Source organism: Rhinolophus hipposideros, assembly GCF_964194185.1.
Source record: "Rhinolophus hipposideros genome assembly, contig: SUPER_9_unloc_2, whole genome shotgun sequence".
NCBI lineage: Eukaryota > Metazoa > Chordata > Mammalia > Chiroptera > Rhinolophidae > Rhinolophus > Rhinolophus hipposideros.
Window position 1 is genome coordinate 171,356 of NW_027669496.1, and position 27,213 is coordinate 198,568.

Consider the following 27,213-nt stretch of genomic DNA (forward strand, 5'->3'; position numbering starts at 1 on the left):
TCTCAAGGGGAAATTGGTATGTCGGTGGGACTAGCGGTCGTCAAGTATACATTGTGGAATGTTTTCCCCTTTTTTTATCACAGGCTTAAATTGACTTCACAGGTCCTCACATATGCAGTCCACTGCTCACAACCTTCCAACAGATTCCTGTATCTTAGAAGAAAAGCGAACTCATTCCAGTGGTCTTCATGGCCTGGACCTCTCTCCCTGCTACACATGAATCCTGCCTCCCCTCACTCGTCTGAAAATGGAGACCCAGTGCCAAATTAATAAATCAGAGACTGCTAAATTCTCTTTGAAATGGACAAACTTATGTCCAAATGATAGTAAATGGGCCTTGCGATGAGAAAAATGAATTTGTAAAAATATTCAAGGACAATTATAGATAGCAGTGGGAAGATTAAATCAAGTAGAGTTTTGATAAAACTCCTCACATTTGTCCCAAATTATGATTTAATGAAAAATTAGCTGCCTTTAAAGAGGTCACAGGTCCTAAGAATACATTATTTGAGACTGAAATAGTTCCAATTTATATCAAATTGACATGAATAAAAACAAAATTATACCAACTAAAATGTGGAAGAAACTACTGAGGGAAAGGGACAGCATCTACACTTCAGTTCATGTGGGAAATCTAGAATTAACTCTCTAGGTAATCCACTTAATTGAACCTTTATCTCTAAAAACTCTGTTTGCATAGGAGCATTTCCATTTATCTGCTTCATAATGGTATTACAGTGTGGTAACAGAAAGATGAAAATTATTATTGTAGCAGTATAAGACTAAATCATTCATATCAATATGTATCTAATAACAATTTATACCTTAAAATTTCATAGTCAACACAATGCCTTTACTCAAAGTAAAGCTCCTCACAGGTCTAAGTTTTGTTTGCTGGATACAATGGACGCTTTTAAGCTGTTAGAGCAAATACATTTGTAATCTATATATTTTTAATATTCTGCTAGATTCAACATTTAGCCATCATCAAATATTTGAACACTGAATTTTCTTTCAGGAAATCTGAAAACTATCTTTCTGGATACTTACCTCTCTTTCTGATATATCGTTTTCATACTGGCACATTCTTCCTTTCAAGTGATTCAATTTGCTGACTAACTCCTTATGGCTCTCTTTCACCACTGGATCTTGTTTTTCACATTCAGCTTGACGCACTTTTCTAAGCCCCTGAAGCTGCTCTTCAATATTCATTCCTGAGTTTTCATTATTGTCACTTTTGTGGAACGCATCATCCAGTTGCCTTCGAAGAAGCATGTTTCCACTCTGTAGGTCAGATCCTTCCTCCTTTAGGGATTCCAGCTTTCCAATATACGGGTTCATTTTTCCTTGTTCCCTTTGATTCATGTGTTCAATTTCCTCCTCTTGACACTGAGTTTGGTTTAGGTCTTTCAGTACAGGTTCAGCAACCAATGTCCTTTCTCTGACATCGTATCTTGCGTGAGGGAGCTCAGTGTCTAAGCTATTGGATTTACTTCCAGCTTTAGGAAGTTGCTGAGAATGAATCTCACTGTTTTCTTTTAGGTTACACACAGCAAACCCGATGTTGTCCACGAAATGCAAGCATTTATCTCTTAATCCCTGGAAAGGATTTTGTAGGTGTCTTAATTGCTTACTAAACTCATGATGATGGTCGGATTCCGCTTCTGTTTTCAATCTTTCTTTGCTTTGTCTTTCATTCTCCAGTTGAGAGTTCAGCATTGTATTCTCAGCTGTTGGGACATTAAGCTGTCTGTTATATTCAAATACTCTTTTTGTTAGCGTTTTGTCATTCTGTTTTACTGTCTTTTGAAGACGGTCCTTCTTTTCTTTTACATTTGCAGTGTCCTCAAAGTATTTTTTTTCCATTTCCTGCTTCTGAGTTATGAGTGTGTCCCTTTGTAGTCTTAGTATGGCGATTTCATCCTGCAACACGTGATTTTCATGCAACAGGTCTTTTGCTCTTTCGTAACTCTCAGAATCCTAAGTAAAACAAAGGAGACTTGTAGCTAGCACTCAATGAAATGACATATCATGATATCCTCTGAAATTAAAGAAGAACCTAAATGTTTATATAATGAAAAGGTGGCAGTAAGTGGATATCCCACTGGGAAAATACAATGTTGAATCCAAACCTCCAACTTTATATAAGCATAAATTCCCCAAAGTTAAAAAAAAAATAATATAAGATGCTGAATCCATGAAAGTGAACAAGAGAATTTTAAAATCATCAGAGCATTTTAAGAGTCTCAGAACTGGAAAGGCAGCAAACCCAGAAGGCATCAAATGGAAGATTAAGAAGTCTGACTACATTTTAAAATAGAGGTCACCGTGTGAATATACACCTATCCCACAGTAAGAGTATTCACTCTGCATACATTTGGACTGATTACATTTCCTAGAATTTTTTTTCCCAAGAATACTCAAAAGATATTCTACTTTTCTAATATTTTCAGAGTCAGTTGTAAGATGAAATCTACTAATCACTGATAAATCTAGGCATTACGCTAAGCACTTCTTTATACATCAATGAACTCTTCGTTATCACAGTTTCAAATAGAATGATTACAAAGATGAGCAAGTTCAGGATTTTTTCCCAGGACTTTGGACTCTACAATAGTGTGCTTGCTGCTCTTCTAGTGTAAATATATAAATTCAAAAGAAGCCTTAGATTTCAAAAAAAAAAAAAAAACTCAGGGTAAATAGGCTAAAAATTATAGAGCTCTTCTTAGAAAATAGAAAATTATTGTTAGAAAATATTTGCTGCTGCTTAAGTGTTGTTTCCTTTTCATAATGTTTAAAGGAGAAATAAATGTGTAATAGGGGAAAACACACTGACTTCTTTGAATAAAATACTCACCAATAAATTATCGCTAAGTATGCATCATGGCATACAATTTTCTTCAAAAGTTCCTAGCACTGAAATAGGACTCTACTTGGAACAAATTGTTCCTTTTCTCAAAAGTAGATCTAAAAGACGGTCTCTGCACTGGCTATACTTCTACTCCTTACAATCAGCGGAAGTGAAAACTAACCTCTCTACTAATACAGCAAGGGGATGAAATCACTGCCTCAAATTGAAACTTCTGTTATTAGTAACAATAGTTTTGAGATTGTAGAAAGCTCATTGATCCCTGTAAAAAGTATTGAAAACCTCCCCTTTAGATGACACATTGGGAACGTCACTACTTGACTGTTGGACATAAAAGGATTTCAATCAAGAATATCATTTATTGCAATGGACCAAAAATGTCACTCTCCCTAAAATACACACACACACATACACACACACACACACACACACACACACACACACACTTTTAAAATCCTCTACAATTCCCATATGTACAACATTGGTTTTTAAAATATGTACATAAACACACATTTGAAAATGACTAAACAAAATACCTCAGAATTCATTTTCTTAAGATTTATTTCTGTCTCCTTTTGTTGTTGAAGGCAATTGGTCAGAATTGTGTCATGTAATATTTTGTTGTCCTGTTCTCGGGAAAGTGTTCTCGGGAAAGTGTTGTTTTCCTCTTGTACAAGCTAGAGAATCGAATATGAACAAAGAAAAATTAGAATATAACTAAAATTTAACTGTTAAAAATCTTAATCTACGTTTACTTACTCCCAAATTATCGGACTTTAATTAGAAAGTGAAAAATAACTTGCCTTAGTCTAAATTAGAAGAAAAACATGAATCCGCAAAACTAATTTTGTCACTGTTTGAACTAAACAATTGGTTATATGTTAAATCCACCCAAAAAATGAAATAGTAGATGATTTTTAATGTCACAGAGGCTTTCTCATTTAAAATAGTTCACCTCACCATGTCTTAAATAGTGAGCCCCTACAGTGAATTTAAGAATATTTTTTAAAGATTAATAACTGGAGAATAGGCAAACTTTAATTAGAAGCCCACATCATTAACATCAATCAGTAAGAGAAGTAAATTCCTAAATATTAATTCACATTATACACTATGAGTGTTACACATTGTGTTATACATTGACATAATTATCTGTTGCATCCAATTCTAACTTATTCAATACCCACTAGTAAGAGCAGACAAAAAATTAAATCATATTTACTGATTTCCTACACTGAAAGGAAAGATATTAGAAAGTTATTGTTTGTGTCCTAACAACCAAAGGTTCCATCCTGAGAAGATGTGATTCTCTTAAAAAGCAGTTGAGTTGAGTGCATGACCCCTTTCTCTCCCTCAATGTAGACGCAGAGTCCATTACACAGAGGTCACAAGAAAGAATCCATCTCTAACCTTGGCCTTAGTGACCAGCCATACGGAACTGCACATTTTGAACCCCTGAAAACCATGACTCCTTTCACGTGAGCCTGAATCAGTGGCCATCATTTTTACATGGTTCATAATTTCAACTGTCTCATCATGTGATTCAATATTTGATGTTACTTTCTTTTTTATTTAAGGGACTTATAAAAATTAAAGGAGCAAACAACATTCAGGACTTTATTATTATTATTTTTGCCTCAATCCAAAGATAAAGTTGAGCTATGAATATCTATAGTTTCTAACAATATTTTAAGTTTTGTAACTAGTTCAAATGTTATAAATATCATTCAGTTATGACCTTTTGACTCTAAAAGGCTAGCATGAAAGGTAATTTCAATTGGACTCTATTATATTATTAAAGCACAGAAAACCATATTATACTAGAAATTTAAAATTAAATTCCACATACATGTGTGTAGTTCTTTTCATTTCCATCAAGCCTCGCTTGTCCTTCCTCTGATGTCATTCCTAGGTGTTGTCCTGCTGACAAATCTATGTATTAGTTAAAACGAACTGCTTAGAACAATTAGATAAAAGCTATAATCTTTATAAATACAGAAAATAACATCTTATCAACTGAGACTTCAAATTAAGCGTCATCTTTTCCTGAATATTTACTTTACTTAAGAAATACTTCTAATTAGCTAACACTTCTAATTAGCTAACAAACCATTTGGGAAATATGAGATGTCACAAAGTGAAAGGCATACAAACATGTCAAAAATTCATCCACAAATTCATTCATTGAACATCGATGGAAAAACAATCAGAAAAAAAAACCCTACAATTTAGAAATGCAGTACAAACATATCGAGTTGCACTATATACTCTGTTCTCTACCTCGTAATATACCTTTTGAACAACACCCTAAGATTCAACTGCAATGTCATTCATTGTTTCCAGAATGACTTACTTCTGATGCATTTATCATCACCCTTCCTTATATCTGAAATGTTTTCCTCCACTATTCTGAAAATTTCTTTTCACCTTTGAGGATTCAGCACTGGGGTTTAAGGAAGAAGACAGAGAAGAGGAGACAGACTGCGGACACAGCTGAGATTCCCATCACTGCTGGGAAAGTCAATTCTAAAATATATAAAGCCATAGAAAATCCAAGAAATATTTGATTGTTGGTTTCGGAAGGTGCTTTTTCATTTACAATACATACAGTTTTAACTGATACTTTTGAATTCAGAATATAAAACTAAAGCTAAGAAACTATGTTTTGTTTCACTAGGCAACCTTTAGATCTTTATGAAGTTTTCCCATCTGGTCCTAATGTTCTAAGTATAATTCTGCTGCCCGCTCCCCAGAGTACGCTAAATACTAGTCTAAAGGAAATCACGCTTTCACCTCATTCTCTTTCTTATTTCCATATGTTATTGTGGTTCCGGAAGAATGCCAATGTCTTGCTAAAAGTCATTCTGTTTGGCTGTTAAGTTCCATAAACAGAGTAAACATGAAGTAGATTTTGCCACAAAATGACTGTTGGAAAGTCAGAACTACGATCAACCTACATAGAGGTGGGCTAGAGTTGAACACTTTCTGTTTCTCTATTTCCTTCTTTGCTTTCTCTGTTTTCTGGTAGCTGTGATTCACTCAAGTCATGGAGCCTATAATTACCTAACAGAAACACACCTACAATCTGAGTCTCTAGTTTATCTATTACGGTCATCTGTCCAAACTCTGTGGATGCTGACAGAGTTTTGCTCATGGAGTGTGATGCAAATGGCCTTTTATCACCAAATTTCCAATCCCTGCATCTTTGACCAGTTTCATGATTGGAGGTCAAAGAAGTAGAATCCCAATCTGAATTCTGGGATTAAGTTTTCATTTATTAGGATGTAAAAATAACACAAAGTTGACTATCTTGTAAAACTTCCTTTTTCAGAGAAGCAGTCACACGTCCTCTTTTCCCCCAAACACCTATTCCTTCAGAATACATTTTATTTTAGGTGTCCTATACTTGCCATTTACATAGGTAAGTTTAATTAACTATTGTCACGCAGCAATTTCTATTACATAATGTGTTTCCAATTAAATATTTCCTTCTTAATAGTTAAGATGGTGAAGGGTATGATTTTTTTTGTTACTGTCAAAAGTTATGTGTAACCACTTATCTTAAGTTTAAATATGCATGACAAACATGGGTTTACAAAAACTTTTAATGAATCGTACTACTTCAAATAAGAAACTATTTATTATAAGAAAATGGTCTTTTCTAAATGCTCCAATATCTTCAGAATTCATTTTTAAACCTTAGATAAACAGATATTCATATGACAAATTACAGTCCTGGGCGACCTTATTGTTTCCAAGGAAAAATGGGATCAAACTAGGTCATTTAAATCGGTGGTTTCCAATGTCATGTGAGAATCCGTGAAGTCCCAAGGTCTGTCAGTCGAGGGGCCCGAAAAGGTCAAAGCTATTTTCACAGAAATACTGAATGTCATTTGCCATTTTCACTCTCATTCTCTTCTAAGTGTACAGTAGAGTTTTCCACAGTCGTGATATCACAGCTCTGATGGTGACATCATAGCTCTATGGTTACTGGGTCGTAGCTCCAATGGCTCACGAAATGCATGACTGTGTGTGCTCGTATTTTAAATTGTTCAGTTTTTATTTCTAATATTGTAACTATCTATGGAGACTACCGACTTAAAAATATTCTTTGGAATTCTCAATAATTTTTAATAGCATAAAAGCATCCCAAGGCACAAAAGCTTCAGAATTCCTATTTTCAAAGATTGTGTCTATCAAATATTCATTACCATTAATTACTTCTCCCATTTTTAATAATCGAAGACACCATAGGCGCATGTACACACATAGGCAGTGTATGCTCAGCAGAACATCTGGTTTTAAGACCATCAGTGTTACAACACTAAGAGGAAGTAAAGTTAAAAACAATTGTCATGGTAGCAACTGAAGCTTACTTGGGTAAACGTCAAAATTCAAATGACCATTTGAAAACGCTGGAAAAATCTTCCAGTGTGATCATTGGTAACCCGTATTAAGTACAGGGATTCCAAACTGGGACATTTAGGGTATCGAACAAACGGAGAACTATCTTAGTGAAGTCACCGTTTTAAAATCTCATTTTCTTATTCCTGTGAATACCTTTTCTCAAACACCGATACTAAGAATGACATCACGTTATTTATGTCAAATCCTTCCATTAAATTTGTAACAAAAAAAAGGAATGATGAAGAGAAGACTGCAAGCATGTCACATGTCCTTGCGTACTCCTTCCCAAAATTAAATTGGTATTACAAAGTGTACCTGGTATGAAGGGTTGCACATCGTCCATTCCTATAGGTCTGTAAGGAACAGGATCTTCCACTTCAATGCTCGGCTGAAGGGGTTAGGAAACAAGATGATTAGTAACTAATGGACACTTCATGCAATCTCTAGTTAACAATTCAGGATAACAATATTAATGTTATAATCTCCAAGAAAAGGACTTTTTGAAAAATATGTATTTAAGCAAATATTAGTTTGGTACAACTGATACTGCAGTTTGTGCAATTTTTTTTAAACCTTGTAAACCGCAATTACTCTTGCACCGAACTAATACCTTGAAAAGCGTATTTCCTATAACTTGAAATATTTCTAATGATACATTCTTTTTGTTTGTTTGTTTTTTTAGTGTTAAAACAAGATACTTGCTTGACATGGTAAGAAACCTTGGTGTATGTCCTGTTGAGTCTAAATAGAACATTTTAGAACCTACTTCATCTAGGTCAACAAGAGCTTGGAAAAACCAAACTCTTATTTGATAAAAATTTTGATAGGAAAAATGATTAAATAGAATGACAAAGCTGTAAGAAAGCTTTTCGTTAAATTATATTTAAATAAATAATAGGAAAACGTTATATATAGTTATGCAACTTTTCAAAAAAGTTTAATAAATTCTAATCAGGAAAAGATAAGAACATTTATTTACTAACCATCTCAAATGTACCAGGCATCTGCCATGCACAGTTTATTTCTTTTCCACACAAACAACAAATATAAAAATGGTTTGATGCTGGTTAGCCCTCTTCCTGCTTCCTGACCATTCCAAGACACTAGAATAAAATGATGAACCCACATGATCCATTGCTGTCCCTGCCCAGCAGGTTTCACTCCTAGACCTTCACATGACTGGGTCCTTCTCATGCTTCACGTGGCACTATCCCACACAGACGTTTACTTCAGGTCAAAACACTGAGCTCGCACCAACAGAGCCTCAAGTACCGAAACACTACACATCAACAGGGTATCGCCTATCACAGTCTCCTGAAGTTTAGCATCCCCCAGATTAGAAATCCACATGCCCCTTCTAACTTTTCCACTCTGTTCTTGACACTACTGCCATTTGATTGTCCTTCAGGTTTACAAAAAGTGTCCCCACCATTTGGTAAGTCACTACCGCCCACTGTGATCATTGATTTTACATTTCTATAGCTCCCTTTACACTTCGCAAAGTGTTTTCACATTTGTTACCACATTAGTTCATTCCACATACCTGAAAGGTAGGCATAAGTACCTTTATGATGAATGAGGTCACTGACATCCGACAGGTTAAAAAGAAGTTTCCCCCAGATCCCACAGCTACTAAGTGACCCATCCAGGGTTCTAGTGTGTTCTTATCGTCAAACACAGTGTCTACACCAGTAGGCAGCAGCTGCCTATATCAGAAGATCACACTCCTCCTGTCTCTTTTCACAGCTGTCATCTCACATTGGCTCATCATTACTTTGTACTTCTATTACTACAAGCATGGTTGCCATCAAGATACTCAATGCATGCTATTTTAACTGAACAAGACAATTGTTGTGTATTAAAGCAGCACTCAGCCGATTGTTGTTAGTATAATCCTGCACAGTATTACTATTAACAATGCTCTTCCTTCCCTGGAAAAGTTCCTTGCAGATCTATTTGAGAATACCAATACAATAATACTTTCATGTATCAGGCATTATCTTTTCAAGTTCCAAGGTATAAAAAACCCTAAATTCCAAATTCTTTCTTTCTGAATCTCATTAGGACATTTACACAACCATAAAAACCACATAATCAAGCATTTGGGCATACTTCAAGCTGGAATAATGCTTTAGCTTTTAGGTAAACTTAACTTCAGAACCCAACTGATTCCTTATGACTTGGAAGACTTCTTGTTTTATACTATTCTACACCGACCGCCTTAAGTGAACCTTGCAAGTTAGCAGAATTGTACTACGCTGTCTCATTATATTAAGCACATATGTATTTTATTAATTATAGGCTAAACCATAAGAAAATAGTTAGTGTGGGGAAATGCAGAGGTGAGAAAGTATAGTCAAAGCATACCTTTTACGTTTTAACATCACTGAATGGTGATATTTAAAATAATAATGATAAAAAATTACAGTACCTCAGAATCCCAACATGATTTTACAGCTCCTTTTCCGAATCTTAATGCTGATATTTTAACTATAAAATGTAGTCACAGAACATTAATGTGAACATATATTACTACACATTTTAAATACACATTCAAGTCATGAATATTTACATGAAAGTAATAGCAGAAAAGAATATCAGGGGGCCGAAGCATTTGCAAGAAGAAGCAGTTGTTAGTAATGGGGATACTTTTGCAAAAAAGACAGGAACAAATGCTTATAAGAAATGAAAATCACAGTTGGATCTACACGTGTTAGATTTGTGTATAGCAGCACTTAAGCTAGAAAGAATTCATAGATAGTCACTAAATTATCACTTGTATAATTTTGGTGTGCTCCATCAACAGAGGTCAAGATAACAGTTTTTGTTTGCTCTTGTGGAGCACTTTCAATAATATCCACACCATTTTCTCTTTTTCCAATTGGCGGCTTGGTTGCTTCTTTCTATTAAAAAAAAGAAAAGAAAAACCCAACTTCAGCAAACATCGTATTCATTTACTCGTTCACTCGCTCACTCAGTCCTTCAGTCAGTAAGACAACAAACCGCTATCGTAGCCATCGAATCATAGGCATAGACCCAGGGAAAGCTGGAAATAGAAATGAAAGATTTTTGTCCTATATTCTAGTAGGGGTCGATATATTACAATTCGTGAAAACAATCAGAACAGAAAAGTACCACTCTCCAGTTCTACACCTCAGATGAAGAAAGTATAGTACGGGCACAAAAGAAACAACAATCAGTTGTACCAGATGCTGCAAAAATAGGGCTGCATCTTGAAAGACATACGAGGTACTGAGGGAAACCATGAAGGGGAGTCCAGAAAGGGCAGCGGGCGCAAAAGCCTGCGTATAAAATAACATATTGTAGGTGAGGGCAGAAGAAGAATGGGGTTAGCCTGGAACTCTGAGAATGGGATGGAGAGACAACTGCAGAATCAGAACCAAATCAAAGAAGGCACATGTCATGCTAGCAGATGAATTCTACCCTCACGTCATGGGGAGTCACTCAGTAAACAGAGGTTTGCATCATCACAATTCTAGTTTACAACAGCCACTCGGGCTGCAATTTATGATATTGAGGACTTCCGTTTCTTTCTAGGATCCTATCCATCAGCCTGTCTTGCTTCACAACATAGCGCCTCGCAGGTGCCTACAAACTCACAAACGCAGCTACCCACAGCACGTCACTTTGTAGCTTCCCCTAGGTGGCTCCCGGTTGGGCACAAGCAGCAGCTGACCTGGGCCTGCCCCACAGTCCCTCCCAAGAGGCCCCAAATCCAACACACCTTGGACCAGCTTCAAATGACACCAGAACAGCACCAAATTAGCTTCACAAATGACACGCCCAAGCCATGGACTGAGCAGACACCGGAGCCCTGCTACAGCCGATCTCACTCTGTGGGGTCAGCCCACACACAAAGGTTCATCTACTGTAGTCACAGCCAGTCGTCCTGAGGGTCAATTCCACACCCAGATGTGCCAACAGCAATAAGGCTCAAGTACAACAGGAGGGCACACATCACCCACACGAGCTTCTGGAACACAAGGCTCAGGTAACCGGGGTCTGTACCACTGGGCCACACACAACACCTGGTATGTAAGGTAATACTGTCCAGATGAGGAGAATTAGCAATCTACAGAATACAGAGAAACAACAATAAAGATGCAGTGAAAAAAGAAGAGAGAAAGAAACATTTCTCTAATGAAAGACCAGGAAAAAACTCTAGAGAAAGAACTAAACACAAGAACTAATGGACACAAGCTATCTACCAGACACAGAGTTCAAAATACTACTTCTAAGGACGCTCAGTGAACTTTGGAGAAAAATAGATAAACGTTGTAACACTTCAACCGAGACAGCAAACATAAAAAATGGACATGGAAATCATTAACAAAAGTCAAATATGAAAAATACAACATCTCAAATGAGTAATTAATAGATGGAATCAGCACCAGATTTGGTTGAGGCAGACGTTCAAATCAGTGATTTGGAAGACAAGGTAGCAGAAAACACACAATCAGAACAGAAGAAAGAGATATGAAAAATGATTATGAGTAAAAAAAAAAGAGAGAGAAAATACTTTAAGGGACTTCTGGGACAAGATAAAGTGTAACAGAACTCGTAGGGCTATCAAAAGGAGAAGAGAGAGACAGAAAGGAATTGAAAACCTATTTGAATAAATAATGACGGAAATCTTCCCTAACCTGTTGAAGGAAACACAAGTGTAGGAAACACAGGGAGTTACAAACAAAATAAAGCCAAACAGGCCCACACCAAGACATACCAGAATTAAAACGCCAAAAGGTAAAGACACAGAGAGAATATTAAAACCAGCAAGAGAAAAGCAGTTAGTTATATACAAGGGAGCTCGCATAAGACTGTCAGGTGATCTCTCAAAAGTAAATCTGAAGGCCAGAGGAATGGACAAGAAATATAGAAATGTGATGAAACGCAATAATTTACAACCAAGAGCACTGTATCCAGCAAGGCTCTCATTTAGAATCAAACGAGAGGTAAAGAGCTTGCCAGAGAAAAAGGAGGTGATGCAGTTCAGCCCTAGGAAACCACTATTACAAGAAATGTAAAACCACGACGAGAAAAAAAAGGAGGAGGAGAAGGAGGAGGAGGAGGAGGAAGAGAAGGAGGAGAAGACGGAAAAAGAGCAGGAGGAAGAGCAGGAGGAGGAGAAGAAAAGTGAATAATAAAATGCCAATAACTATGTACCTACAAATAATTACTTTAAGTGTAAATAGATTAAATGCTCCAGAAAAGACATAAGGTAGCTGAATGGTTAAGAATGCAAGACCCATATACACGACAATCTAACTACAAAATATCTGCACAGCAAAGGAAACCAACAACAACATGAAGTCACGAGCGGGTGAATGGAGAAGATATTTGCCAATGATATATTTGATAAAGGGTTGACATCCAAAACATATAAGGAACTCATAAACCTTAACACCAGAAGACAAACAATGCTATTACAAAATGAGAAGAGTACCTGAATAGACTTTTCTCCAAAGAGGTCACACAGATAGCCAAGAAACATACGAAAACATGCTCAGTGCCACTAATCATCAGAGCAATGCAAATTAAAAACACAATGAGCTACCACCTCACAACTGTCAGAATGTCCATGATCCATGAATCAACAAGCAACAAGTGTTGGTGAGGATATGAAAAAAAACGGAGTCCTCGTGCACTGTTGGTGAGACTGCATATCCAGGCAGACAATGGAAAACAATATGGAAGTTCCTCAAAAGTTTAGAAATAGAAGTACCATGTGGCACAGCAGTCCCTCTTCTGGGTTTTCCTCCACAGAAACACAAAACACTAATTTGAAAAGCAATATGCATTTCTATGGTCATTGCCACATTATTTTCAATAGTCCAGGTAAGAAAGTAACCAAAGGATCCATCATCTTGGATAAAGAAGAAGTGGGACATATATATAACAAAATACTACTTGTCTGTAATAAACAATAAGTACTTATCGTTTGTGACGTGTGTGGGCCTAGAGGGTATTATTCTAAGTGAAAAAAGTCAGACAGAGAAAGACAAATACCACCTGATTTCACTTATTGGTGATATGCAAAAAAAATAAATGAACATAGAAAAGAGAAACAAACTTATAGATGCAGAGAACTAACTGATCGTTGCCCGGTTCGAGGATTGTTGGGGGAATGCTTGAAATGGAAAAAGGATTAAGAAGTACAAAGTGGCAGTTATAAAATAGTCATGAAGATGTCAAGCACAGCACAGAGAATACAGTAAATAACATTGTAATAACTAAGTACGGTGTCAGGGATACCACACTAATCGGGGTACCAGTTTTCACATTATATAAATGCCTACCAACTATGCTGTATACTTGAGGCTGACATCATGGAATGTCAACTATAACAGAAATGAAAAATTTTACATTTAAGAAGCGAAACTAAAAACCTTCTGAAATTTGACATTTTAGTATATGGTTTAAGAACCTCTGCTTCTAAAATTAGTTATTATTTTAAGCAAAACATGTACTCTTCAATTAGATGAAGACAGTTAAATATATTCATAATGTAATGATTGAGGACATAGTGGAATCCCTTTGTAATATGGGTTTTGAGATAGAGAACTTGAGTTCTAAATTTTCAAAGTTTCTATTATTTTTGTCTAAATGATGAACCCAGAATACCTGAAACTAATATAAAATAATACTGAATGTCAACTGAATATAACTTAAAAAAAGAAAAAAAAACATAGAGAAAACACTCACGCCTACCAACTATGTGATACCAAAATACAAAGTGTAATAAAATAAAAACTATATATTACATGCTACATAGTTTTAAAAACTGAAATGTACCAGGAAGATTTCATGACTATTACAATAAGTAAATGAATCCATTACAGATTTCACGTAGGCACGAGTATTATAAAAGACCCACTGATGTAATGTAAAAGTCACATTAAGATTCCTTACCCTTAACCAAATTGCATAGCTCCATCACTGTGGGAAACCTCCCAAGAAAATTTAACTATCACTATGTATTTCCCAGCCCCTTCTTTTTTTCAGTCACCATGTTCAATACTTCCTAAAGTTAAGGGGAAAAAAGAAAGAGTGATGTCGTGAAAATGGCAGTGTGAGGTGTGCCTCTTGAAATCTTCCCTGGAATTTACAACAAGTTGAACAACTATCACTCCACAAAGGACTCCCTGCGCAGCAGACCGGCTAGACTAAGGGGCGTACTACTGCAATAGCCTACAGGTGGACAAATTGCTCGAGCGGTGGAGGAGAGAAGGGAGAAGTGCGGAGACGGGGCCATGCAGGCTCAGGACCCAGACCTAGCTTAGTGCTCCGAGCTCCCTGAGTCCGGGAACTAGTACAGCTACAGAAGAGGAAAGAACTCGTGCTACTAGGGCTCCGCTTATGGCCCACAGGGCTGAGAGGACAGCATATAACACAGCTGAACCCAACGTTAATGGCAGAGACCTCAGAGCAAAGACTGAGGGAAGAAGGATGAAAACAGTGGTAAGCCCTCACTGCAGAGTAAAGAATGGAAGACTTAGACACTGAGACTAGCTGCCCCCTCCCAGCCCTCCCAGAGCTCGACCCGCCCCCACCTGCCCAGTGCTAGAAGCAGAACAGTAGCAGTGTCAGATCAAAAGAGCAGAATATTTGCAGTTCTGAGAACTGTGGTCTGTAGTCAAGGACTCACAGCCCAAGTACTTCCAGCAAAGAGGAGGGAGCTGTGGAAGCAGGACCCGCTGAGGTGGTTGTCACCACCATTGCTCTGGGCCATCTCTCACAACCCACCGGTGCCACCCCTGTCCCCACCTATCTGGGTGGACCCCTGCAGGAATAAACAGAACTGCTGAAATGCAGGGGCTCTGAATCTGGTGCAGGAAGAGCTTTGAAACTTCAGAAGTTCTCCGCATTTCCCCACGGAAGCAGGGCCTTGTGACCCCAGCGAACTGTTCACAGAGGAGACTCCCGCCTTCCAGGGAATCCCACCACTGTGTGAGAAGCCGGAATAGCGCACAGAAAACATAACACTACAGTGTGAGACAGAACAAACGGCTGCAGTCACACAGAAAATAAAACATTATCCCAAAACCTACTGGAAAGCAAAAGAAAGACCTCTTTCTATCAACCTGTTGCACAACCCACTCCTATAGATGTCTAGGAAGAGAAATAATAAATCACCAATTGCCATGAATAGCCATGGCAACAACACAGCTCAGAAAGAAATTGAAAAGTCTCCAGAAAATGAACTTAAAGATATGGAAATATGTGACTTAAATGACAGAGAATTCAAGATTGCAGTTCTGAAAAAACTCAATGAGATGCAAGAAAACACAGACAGGCAGTTTAATGAATTCAGAAACATAATCAAGAACAAAATGAGTATTTTACAAAAGAGATTGAAATTTTAAAAAAGAACCAAATAGAATTTCTGGAGATTAAGAAATCAAAAGAAATGACATATGAAACAGCCAGTTTAGGTCGGAGAGTTGACCAGATGGAGGAAAGAATCAGTGACATCGAAGCTAGAAATCTGGAAATCACAGGGATGGAACAAGAAAGAGACTTGAGACTTAAAAGAAATGAAAGAACTCTACAAGAACTTTCTGACTCCATCAGAAAGAGCAATATAAGAATAATGGGCATACCAGAAGGGGAAGAAAGAGAGAAGGGAACAGAGAATATATGTAAACAAGTAGTTGATAAGAACTTCCCAAACTTATGGAAAGAACTGGATCCTTAAATCCAAGAAACAAATGGAACACCTAATTATCTCAACCCCAACAGGCCTTCTCCAAGGCACATTATATTGAAGCTGTCAAAAATCAATGACAAAGAAAGAATTCTCAAGGCAGCCAGGGAAAAGAAGATGGTAACCTACAAAGGAAGGCCCATTAGATTATCATCAGATTTCTTTAGCAGAAACTCTACGAGTCAAGAGGGAGTGGAACCAAATATTCAAACTATTGAAAGAGAGAAATTATGAGCCAAGAATAATATATCCAGCAAAAACATCTTTTAGATATGAAGGAGAAATAAAGACCTTTCCAGACATACAGAAGCTGAGAGAATTTTCTAATACATGACCTACACTACAAGAACTGCTGAAGGAGGCTATTCGACCACCATCAACAGGGACAATTTGTGGCAACCAAAACATAAAAGTGGGGAGAGTAAAGGTCTGAACCGGAAAATGGGAATGGAGAAAGTAAGCATGCTGAAGAAAATGGAATACTCTAAATAGCAAACTTTCTTTTACATAAACTTAATGGTAACCACTCAAAAAAAATCCAGAACTGAAATACATAATGTAATAAACGAAGAAACAGAGGGAAAAATCATAGAATACCACCACATAGAAATAAGAGACAACAACGAAAAGGCAAAGAAACAATGGAGACACAGTCTTACCAGAAAAGAAAAGATAGAATGATAGGAAATCCTCACATATCAATAATCACCCTAAATGTAAATGGATTGAACTCACCAATAGAAAGGCACAGAGTAGCTGATTGGATCAAAAAACTAAACCCAACCATATGCTGCCTCCAAGAGGCACATCTCAGCTACAAGGACAAACATAGACTCAACGTGAAAGGATGGAAATTGACACTCCAAGCAAATGGTATCCAGAGAAAGTCAGGTGTAACCATACTGATTGATATCAGATGAAACAGACTTCAGGATAAAAAAGGTAACAAGAGACAAAGATGGACATTTCATAATGATGAAGGGGACTATACAACAAGAAGACATAACAGTCATCAATATTTCTGCCCCCAATCAGGGAGCACCAAGATATACCAAGAAACTACTAACAGAACTAAAGGGAGAAATGGACCAAAACACAATTATACTAGGGGAGTTAAACACATCATTGACAGCTATGGATAGATCATTCAAACAAAATAAATAAATAAATAGCAGCCCTAAATGACACATTAGATGAACTAGACATAACTGACATTTATAGAGCACTTCATCCTAAAACATCAGACTAAACATTCTTTTCGAGTGTACATGGAACATTCTCAAGGATAGATCATCTATTGGGACATAAAACTAGCCTCAGCAAATTTAAGAAGATGGAAATCATACCAAACAAACATATTCTCTGATCACAAGGCTTTGAAATTGGATATCAACTGCAAAAAGAAAGCAGGAAAAACCACAAATACATAGAGATTAAACAACATACTTTTAAAGAACGACCTGGTCAAAGAAGAAATAAGAGGATAGATCAAAAGATACATAGAAGAGTGACATCATAGGAATGGCAGCAGCGAAGAGTGACATCATACGAATGGCAGCAGCGAAGAGTGACATCATACGAATGGCAGCAGCGACTGCTGCCATTCCTATGATGTCATTCTTCTATGTATCTTTTGATCTATCCTCTTATTTCTTCTTTGACCAGGTCAATGGACTCTGCTCATCACACAGAAAAGGTAAGAGACTCGTTCGAGGATTACTTGAAGGTGGGCAAATTGGGCGAGCAGGGGAAGACAGAAGGGGGCGGAGTGGCGACCTCAGCCCGCATCTGCGGCTGTGGAGACACAGAGGATCCCAGGACAGAACAGAGACCACAAGAGCCAAGACATAGGCTCTTTCCCTGCATCCCACAGCTGATCTCTCCTGCCAAGAGAGCAGCATATCCAGCATTTGAGGCAGTCACCTCAGCTGAGACCTCCAGCTGGGCCCTAGGTCGGACAAAGGACATGATCAACACACCTGGGCCCCTCCGCCCACTCTCCCAATCCTACCCCTGCCTTTCCAGAGACTCAAGCTGGCCCCTGAACTGAAGAGCAGTGTCAGTTTACAGAGGAGTCAGAGCACTCAGGATCTGGGAGGACCCGGTTTGCAGCTCTGACTCAGGGAAGAGGCTGGGAAGAGTGTGACGCTACTGGGTTGGGAGAGAGAAGACTCCTCCATCTCCAGCTCTCACCTTTTCTGGCCTGCCTAGGGCAGGGCAATTACAACTGCGGAGGCACTCCCAGGGATCAGCAGTAGGTGGCAGACGCAGCTCTGGGCTTTCATCAACTCAGAAATCTCCTGCCCTCCACACACACATAGGGAAGAAGTACCCTAAGACTCAGGAGACCTGGGCACAGGGCTGGCTGTGTTACTCTCAGTGCGCATATGTGCAGGCAAGAGAGGAAAATGCACTGACTTTGTAAAAACTGACATTCAGAATTTATGGCACCACACATCTAAAACTGCCGTCCCAGGGTCACTCTGGGCACCAGGTGAGCATCTCTGCCTGCCCAAGACGCAGAGGACTCTTTGGTACAGGAGAGGACAACCTGGAGATTACTTGGTAGGCTTAAGCAAAGACTGACGCTGCTTTTTTGGTTTTGTTTTGTTTGTGTATTTTTGATATTTTTGCCGGTGTTGAGTGTGGGTTATCAGTTGTTTTTACATGGGTGTATTTGTTTTTTCTTTGCTGTTGGTGTTGCTGTTGTGCTGGGTGATTTGCTTTGTTCTGAAATTGCTCTACACCAGGGCCCAGCTCAAGAGGCACAAGATTCAAAACACCCTGAGGCCGACTCCAGACCAAGTTAGAGTATTATCGGGTTTGACCTACAAGTGACACACCCAGAAGGAATTCTCTACAGGCACAAGAGCCCATAGGAGCCAAGCCTCATTTGAGCAGTCAACCCTCACTCAGCAGAACTACCACTGTGGGCAGAGCCAAGATTCACAACTAGTCAGCCTAGGAGTCAATCCCACCTACTGACCAGCCAAAAGCAATTCAAGATCAACTTTAACAGGACAATATACACAAAACGAGAGTCACCTTTGGTGCACACGCAGAGGAGAAGAAGAAAGTCATGCAAGTCAAATATAAAGGACGCATACTACGTAAGATAACCAATAAAAACAAAGACCCATAAGGGACCTACCTAATACATCAAAGCAAACACAGAGAGTCAGCCAGAATGGGGAAACAAAGAAACATGTCCCAAATAAAAGAACAGAAGAAACCTCCAGAATTGGAACCAAATGAAATACAGGTAACCAACCTGTCAGAGACAGAGTTCAGAACACTGATGATAAGAATACTGAAGGGGTTTAGTGACGACATAAAGAAGGATGGAGAAATCATAATGAACAACCAGTTAGAACTAAGGAATACAATAACTGAAATAAAGAACCCATTTGAAGGAATTACAGCAGGCTAGATGAAGCAGAGGATCGAATCAGCGACATGAAGACAAGTCAGCAGAGATCACCCACATGGAACAACAAAAAGAAAAAAGAGTAAAAAACAACGAAAATGGCTTAAGAGTCCTCTGGGATAACATCAAGCGCAACAACATGCGCATCACAGCAATACCAGAAGGTGAAGAAAGGAAGCAAGGGATCGAGAACATATTTGAAGTTATAATGTCTGAAAACTTCCCTAACCTGGTGAAGGAAACCGACGTATAACTCCAGGAAGTGCAGAGAGTTCCAACCAGGATAAACCCAAACAGGCCCACACCAAGACACATTACAGTTAACACGGTAAAGATTAAAGACAAAGACAGAATCCTAAAAGCAGCAAGAGAAAGATAGCAAGTTAAATACAAGGGAACTCCTGTAAGACTATCAAATGACTTTTCTACAGAAACATTGCAGGCCAGGAGGGAGGGGCAGGAGGTACTCACAATGATGAAAAACAAGGGCCTACAACCTAGATTGCTTTATCCAGCAAGGCTATCATTTAAAATTGAAGGAGAGATAAAGAGCTTCCCAGAAAAGAATAAGCTAAAGGAATTTATTACCACTAAGGCAGCATCGCAGGAAATATTAAAAGGGCTTCTGTAAACAGAAGAAAGATGAAAACAATCTAACTACAAATTTAAAAATGGCAATAACTATGTACCTATCAATAATCACTTTAAATGCAAACGGATTATATGCTCCAATCAAGAGACATAGGGTGGCTGAGTGGATAAGAAAGCAAGACCCTTGTATATGCTGTATACAAGAGACTCACCTCAGATCAAAAGACACACACAGGCTGAAAGTGATGGCTTGGAGTAAGATATTTCATGCAAACAGAAATGAGAAAAAAGCTGGAGTTGCAATACTTATATCTGACAAAATAGACTTTAAACTGAAGAATATATTAAAAGACAAAGATGGGCACTATACATAGTAAAGGAATTGGTCCGACAAGAGTACATAACCCTAGTAAACATCTATGCACCCAACAGAGGAGCACCTAAATATATAAAACAGATATTTACTGACATAATGACAGAACTCAACAGTAATATTATCATAGTAGGGGACTTCAACACACCTCTGACAAGGGACAGGTATTCCAGACAGAAAATCAATATGGAAACAATGGCCTTAAATGACACATTGGACCATTTGTATTTAATCAACATTTTCAGAGAATTTCACCCCAAAGCTGCAGAATACACGTTCTTCTCAAGCGCACACGGGACATTTTCCAAGATACACCACGTGTTAGGCCAGAAAACAAGTCTTGATTAATGTAAGAAAATTGAAATCATACCAATTGTCTTCTCTGACCACAGCGCTATAAAATCAGAAATCAACTACAGGAAAAAAACTGGAAGACACACAAATTCATGGAGCATGAATAACATGTTACTAAATAATGAATGGATCAACAATGAGATCAAGGAAGAAATCAAAACATGTCTCGAGACAAATGAAAATCAAAACATGACAAACCAAATCTATGGGATGCAGCGAAAACAGTCCTAGGAGGGAAATTCACAGCATTGCAGGCCTACCTAAAGAAACCAAAAAAATCACTAATCAACAGTTTATTTTCACACTTAAGGGATCAGGACAAAGAACAGCAAAATAACCGCAAAGGGAGTACAAAGAGGGACATAATAAAGGTCAGAGCGGAAATAAATGAAATAGAAACCAGAAAAACAATAAAAAACATCAATGAATCCAAGAGTTGTTTTTTAGACAAAATAAACAAAGTCAACAAACCTTTAGCCAGACTTATCAAAAAGAGAGAGAGAGAGGACCCAAATTAATAAAATCAGAAATGAAAGAGGAGAAGTGACAACAGACACCACAGAAATACAAAAATATTTAAGAAATTACTATCAGCATCTATATGCCAACAAATTAGACAATCTGGAAGAAATGGAAAATTTTCTAGAAGCATACATCCTTCCAAGGCTAACTCAAGAAGAAATGGTGAGAGTCTTGATCAAAATGGCAGCGTGAGGTGAGCCTCTGTAAAGCTCTCCTGGAATTTACAACTAATCGGACAACAATAACTCCACAAAGGACTCCCTGCACAGCAGACAGGCAAGACGAAGAGGTCCACTACTGAATTCACCTCCAGGTGGGTGAATCGCGCGAGCGGGGGAAGAGGGAAGGGAGAAGTGCGGGACGGAGCCCCGCGGGCGCAGGACAAAGACCTAGCTCAGTGCTCCGAGCTCGCTGCATCCCGGAACTACCGCAGCTGCGGGAGAGGGAAGGACTCGGACTGCTAGGGCTCGGCTTACGGCCCACAGGGCTGAGGGGGCAGCATATAGCACAGCTGAACCCAACGTTCACGGCAGACCTCGGAGAAAAGACTGAGGGAAGAAGGCTGAAAACTGTGGTTAAGCCCTCACTGCCGAGCAGAGAACAAAAGCCTTAGGCACAGAGACTAGCCGCCCCTCCCTACCCTCCCAGAGCTCGCCCCACCCCCACCTGCCCGGTGCTAGAAGCGATAAACTAGCAGTGTCAGATCACAAGGACAGGATCTTTGCTGTTCTGAGAACTGTGGACCGCAGAAACAGATTCGCAGCCCAACTAGTTACGGCAAAGGGGAGGGAGCTGTGGAAGCAGGACCGGCTGTGGTGGTGGTCGCCGCCACCACCACACACTCACCTGGGCCACCTCTCACAACTGGGCCACCTCTCACAACTCACCCCGCCCCTGGCCCCACCTATCTGGGCGGATCCCTGCAGGAGTAAACAGAACTGCTGAAACATACGGGCTCTGAATCTGGTGCAGAAAGAGCTTTGGAACTTCAAAAGCTCTCCGCACCCCCACAGGGACTTGACACCCTATGACCCAGGTGAACTGTTAACAGAGGAGAGGCCCGTCTCCCAGGGAATCCCCCCATTGTGTGAGAAGCTGGAAAACTGCAGAGAAAGTATAGCACTACTGTGTCAGAGAGACCTCTTCCTATCAACCTGTTGAAGAAGCCACTCCTGTAGATGACTAGAAAGAGAAATAATAAATCAGTAATTGCCATGAATAACCAAGGCAACAAGACAGCTCAAAAAGAAAGTGAAAAGTCTCCAGAAAAAGAACTTAGAGATATGGAAATATGTGACTTAAATGACAGAGAATTCAAGATTGCAGTTCTGAAAACCCTCAAAGAGATGCAAGAAAACACAGAAAGGCAATTTAATGAACTCAGAAACGCAATCAAAGAACAACATGAGCATTTTACGAAAGAGATTGAAATTTTAAAAAAGAATCAAATGGAATTTCTGGAGATTAAGAACTCAATAGAAGAAATTAAGAATGAAATAACCAGCTTAGGTAGTAGAGTTGACCAGATGGAAGAAAGAATCAGTGACATCGAAGATAGAAACCTGGAAATTACACAGATGGAAGAAGAAAGAGACTTGAGACTTAAAAGAAATGAAAGAACTCTACAAGAACTTTCTGACTCCATCAGAAAGAGCAATATAAGAATAATGGGCATACCAGAAGGAGAAGAAAGAGAGAAGGGAACAGAGAATATACTAAAAGAAATTGTCAATGAGCACTTCCCAAATTTGTGGACAGAACTGGATCCTCGAATCCAAGAAGCAAATAGAACACCTAATTACCTCAATCCCAACAGGCCTTCTCCAAGACACATTGTATTCAAGCTGTCTAAAATTAACTCCAAAGAAAGAATCCTCAAGGCAGCCAGGGAAAAGAAGACGGTAACCTACAAAGGAAAGCCCATTAGATTATCATCCGATTTTTCAGCAGAAACTCTACAAGCCAGGAGGGAGTGGAACCAAATATTCAAACTACTGAAAGAGAGAAATCATGAGCCAAGAATAATATATCCAGCAAAGATATCCTTTAGATATGAAGGAGGAATAAAGACCTTTCCAGACATACAGAAGCTGAGGGAATTTTCTAATACAAGACCTGCACTACAAGAAATACTAAAGGAGGCTATTAGACCACCATCAACAGGGACAATTTGTGGCAACCGAAACATAAAAAGGGGGAGCGTAAAGGCCTGAACCGGAATATGGGAATGGAGAAAGTAAGCGTGCTGAAGAAAATGGAATACTCTAAATATCAAACTTTCTTTTACATAATCTTAAGGGTAACCACTCAAAAAAAATCCAGAACTGAAATATATACTGTAATAAAAGAAGAAACAGAGGGAAACATCATAGAATACCACCACACAGAAATAATAGACAACAACAAAAAGGCAAAGAAACAATGGAGACACAGCCTTACCAGAAAACTAAAGACAGAATGACAGGAAATCCTCACATATCAATAATCACCCTAAATGTAAATGGACTGAACTCACCAATAAAGAGACACAGAGTAGCAGATTGGATCAAAAAACTAAACCCAACCATATGCTGTCTCCAAGAGACACATCTCAGCTACAAGGACAAGCATAGACTCAAAGTGAAAGGGTGGAAATTGGCACTCCAAGCAAATGGTACCCAGAGAAAATCAGGTGTAGCCATAATGATATCAGATGAAACAGACTTCAGGGTGAAAAAGATAACAAGAGACAAAGATGGACATTTCATAATGGTAAAGGGGACTATACAACAAGAAGACATAACAGTCATCAATATTTATGCCCCCAATCAGGGAGCACCAAAATACACCAAGCAACTACTAACAGAACTAAAGGGAGAAATTGACCAAAACACAATTATACTAGGGGACTTAAATACATCATTGACAGCTATGGATAGATCATCCAAACAGAAAATAAATAACGAAATTGCAGCCCTAAATGACACATTAAATGAAATGGACATCATTGACATATATAGAGCACTTCATCCTAAAACATCAGACTATACATTCTTTTCGAGTGTACATGGAACATTCTCAAGGATAGACCATATATTGGGACATAAAAGCAGCCTCAGCAAATTTAAGAAGATTGAAATCATACCAAGCATATTCTCTGATCACAAGGCTTTGAAATTGGATATCAACTGCGATGAGAAAGCAAAAAGAAACACAAATACATGGAGATTAAACAACATACTTTTAAAGAACGACTGGGTCAAAGAAGAAATTAGAGGAGAGATCAAAAGATACATAGAAACAAATGACAATGAAAATACATCCTACCAAAATTTTTGGGATGCGGCGAAAGCAGTTATAAGAGGGAAATTTATATCATTACAGGCCTATCGCAAGAAACAAGAAAAATCCCAAATAAACAACCTCATGTTACACCTCAAAGAACTAGAAAAAGAAGAACAAGTGAAACCCAAAGTCAGCAGAAGAAAGGAAATAACAAAAATCAGAGCAGAGCTAAATGAAATAGAGAACAAAAAGACAATAGAAAAAATTAATGTGACAAAGAGCTGGTTCTTTGAAAACATTAATAAAATCGACAAACCCTTGGCTAGACTCACTAAGATAAAAAGAGAGAAGACACTAATTAACAAAATCAGAAATGAGAAAGGGGAAGTTATCACGGACACCACAGAAATACAAAGGATCATCCAAGAATACTATGAAGGACTATATGCCACCAAATTTAATAACCTAGAAGAAATGGACAAGTTCTTAGAAACAAATAGCCTTCCAAGGCTGAACCGTGAAGAACTGGAAAACCTAAACAGACCGATCACCAGTAAAGACATTGAATCAGTCATCCAAAACCTTCTGAAAAGCAAAAGTCCGGGACCAGATGGCTTCACTAGTGAATTCTACCAAACCTTCAAAGAGGATCTAATACCAATCCTGCTCAAACTCTTCCAAAAAATTGAAGAAGAGTCAGTACTCCCTAACTCATTTTATGAGGCCAACATTACCCTGATACCAAAACCTGGTAAGGACAACACAAAAAAAGAAAACTACAGACCTATATCTCTGATGAATACTGATGCAAAAATCCTAAACAAAATTTTAGCAAATCGAATACAATAATGCATTAAAAAGATTATTCATCATGACCAAGTGGGGTTCATCCCCGGGGCACAAGGATGGTTCAACATCCGCAAATCCATCAATGTGATACATCACATAAACAAAATAAAGGACAAAAATCATATGATTCCATCAATTGATGCAGAAAAAGCATTTGACAAGATACAACATCCATTTATGATTAAAACACTTAATAAAATAGGTATAGAAGGAAAATACCTCAACATAATAAAGGCAATCTATGACAAGCCTTCAGCTAATCTCATAATTAATGGTGAAAAACTGAAGCCCTTTGCTCTACATTCAGGAACACGACAGGGCTGTCCCCTGTCACCTCTGCTTTTCAACATAGTGTTGGAAGTCCTTGCCAGAGCTATCAGGCAAGAGAAAGAAATAAAAGGCATCCAAATTGGGAATGAAGAAGTTAAAATATCACTCTTTGCAGATGATATGATGCTATATATAGAAAACCCTAAAGACTCCACCAAAAAGCTGTTAGAAACAATCAATGAATACAGTAAAGTTGCTGGCTACAAAATCAACGTACAAAAGTCCATTGCATTCCTATATACTAACAATGAACTCTCAGAAAAAGAAATACAAAAAACAATTCCCTTTGCAATTGCAGCAAAAAGAATAAAATACCTAGGAATAAATTTAACCAAGGATGTGAAGGATTTATATGCTGAAAACTATAAGACATTTTTGAAAGAAATTGAAGATGACACAAAGAAATGGAAGGACATTCCGTGCTCATGGCTTGGAAGAATCAACATAGTTAAAATGGCCATATTACCCAAAGCAATATACAGATTTAATGCAATCCCCATCAAAATCCCAATGGCATTTTTTAAAGAAATAGAACAAAAAATCATCAGATTTGTTTGGAACCACAAAAGACCCCGAATAGCCAAAGCAATCTTAAGAAAAAAGAACAGTGCTGGAGGTATCACACTGCCTGACTTTAGCTTGTACTACAGGGCTACGATAATCAAAACAGCATGGTATTGGCGGAAAAACAGACACATAGACCAATGGAATAGAATTGAGAACCCAGAAATAAAACCACATAAATATGGACAGATAATTTTTGACAAAGAAGCTAAAAACATACAATGGAGAAAAGACAGCCTCTTCAATAAATGGTGCTGGGAGAATTGGATAGCCACGTGCAAAAAAATGAAACTGGACTGTTATCTGTCACCATGTACCAAAATTATTTCAAAATGGATCAAAGACTTAAGCATAAGACCTGACACAATAAACTGCATAGAAGAAAACATAGGTACTAAACTTATGGACCTTGGGTTCAAAGAGCATTTTATGAATTTGACTCCAAAGGCAATGGAAGTAAAAGATAAAATAAACAAATGGGACTATATGAAACTTAAAAGTTTCTGCACAGCAAAAGAAACCATCGACAAAATAAAGAGGCTACCGACTGAATGGGAGAAGATTTTTGCAAATAGTTCCTCCGATAAGGGTCTAATATCCAAAATATACAAGGAACTCATGAAACTCAACAACAAAAAAACGAACAACCCAATTGAAAAATGGGCAGAGGACCTAAAGAGACATTTCTCTAAAGAGGACTTAGAAATGGCAAATAGACATATGAAAAAATGCTCAATATCACTAATCATCAGAGAAATGCAAATAAAAACCACAATGAGATATCACCTCACCCCAGTCAGAATGGCTATCATCAACAAGACAAATAGCAACAAGTGTTGGAGAGGCTGTGGAGAAAAAGGAACCCTCATACACTGTTGGTGGGAATGCAGACTGGTGCAGCCGCTATGGAAGGCAGTGTGGAGGTTCCTCAAGAAATT

At 38.3% G+C, this 27,213-nt stretch overlaps 2 protein-coding genes across 8 annotated transcripts in view; both read right to left on the bottom strand.

Moving 5' to 3' along the window:
• Window positions 1–9,760, bottom strand: part of LOC308502951 (ankyrin repeat domain-containing protein 26-like) — an 82,472-nt gene extending 72,712 nt beyond the window's left edge. Inside the window, exons 1-5 of the mRNA XM_081080753.1 lie at window positions 9,708–9,760; window positions 7,592–7,664; window positions 4,719–4,789; window positions 3,406–3,546; window positions 1,051–1,980 (exon numbers count right to left, since the gene is read on the bottom strand). Of these exons, the coding sequence (XP_080936879.1) occupies window positions 1,051–1,980; window positions 3,406–3,546; window positions 4,719–4,789; window positions 7,592–7,619 (1,170 nt within the window). The 5' untranslated portion in view covers window positions 7,620–7,664; window positions 9,708–9,760. The remainder of the gene's footprint in view (window positions 1–1,050; window positions 1,981–3,405; window positions 3,547–4,718; window positions 4,790–7,591; window positions 7,665–9,707) is intronic.
• The window catches only part of LOC308502954 (ankyrin repeat domain-containing protein 26-like), a 78,133-nt gene continuing 58,876 nt past the window's right edge, over window positions 7,957–27,213 (bottom strand). For all 7 annotated transcript variants that reach the window (XM_081080759.1, XM_081080756.1, XM_081080758.1 and 4 more), the window contains one exon: window positions 7,957–10,179. In XM_081080759.1, the coding sequence (XP_080936885.1) occupies window positions 10,012–10,179 (168 nt within the window). In that variant the 3' untranslated portion in view covers window positions 7,957–10,011. The remainder of the gene's footprint in view (window positions 10,180–27,213) is intronic.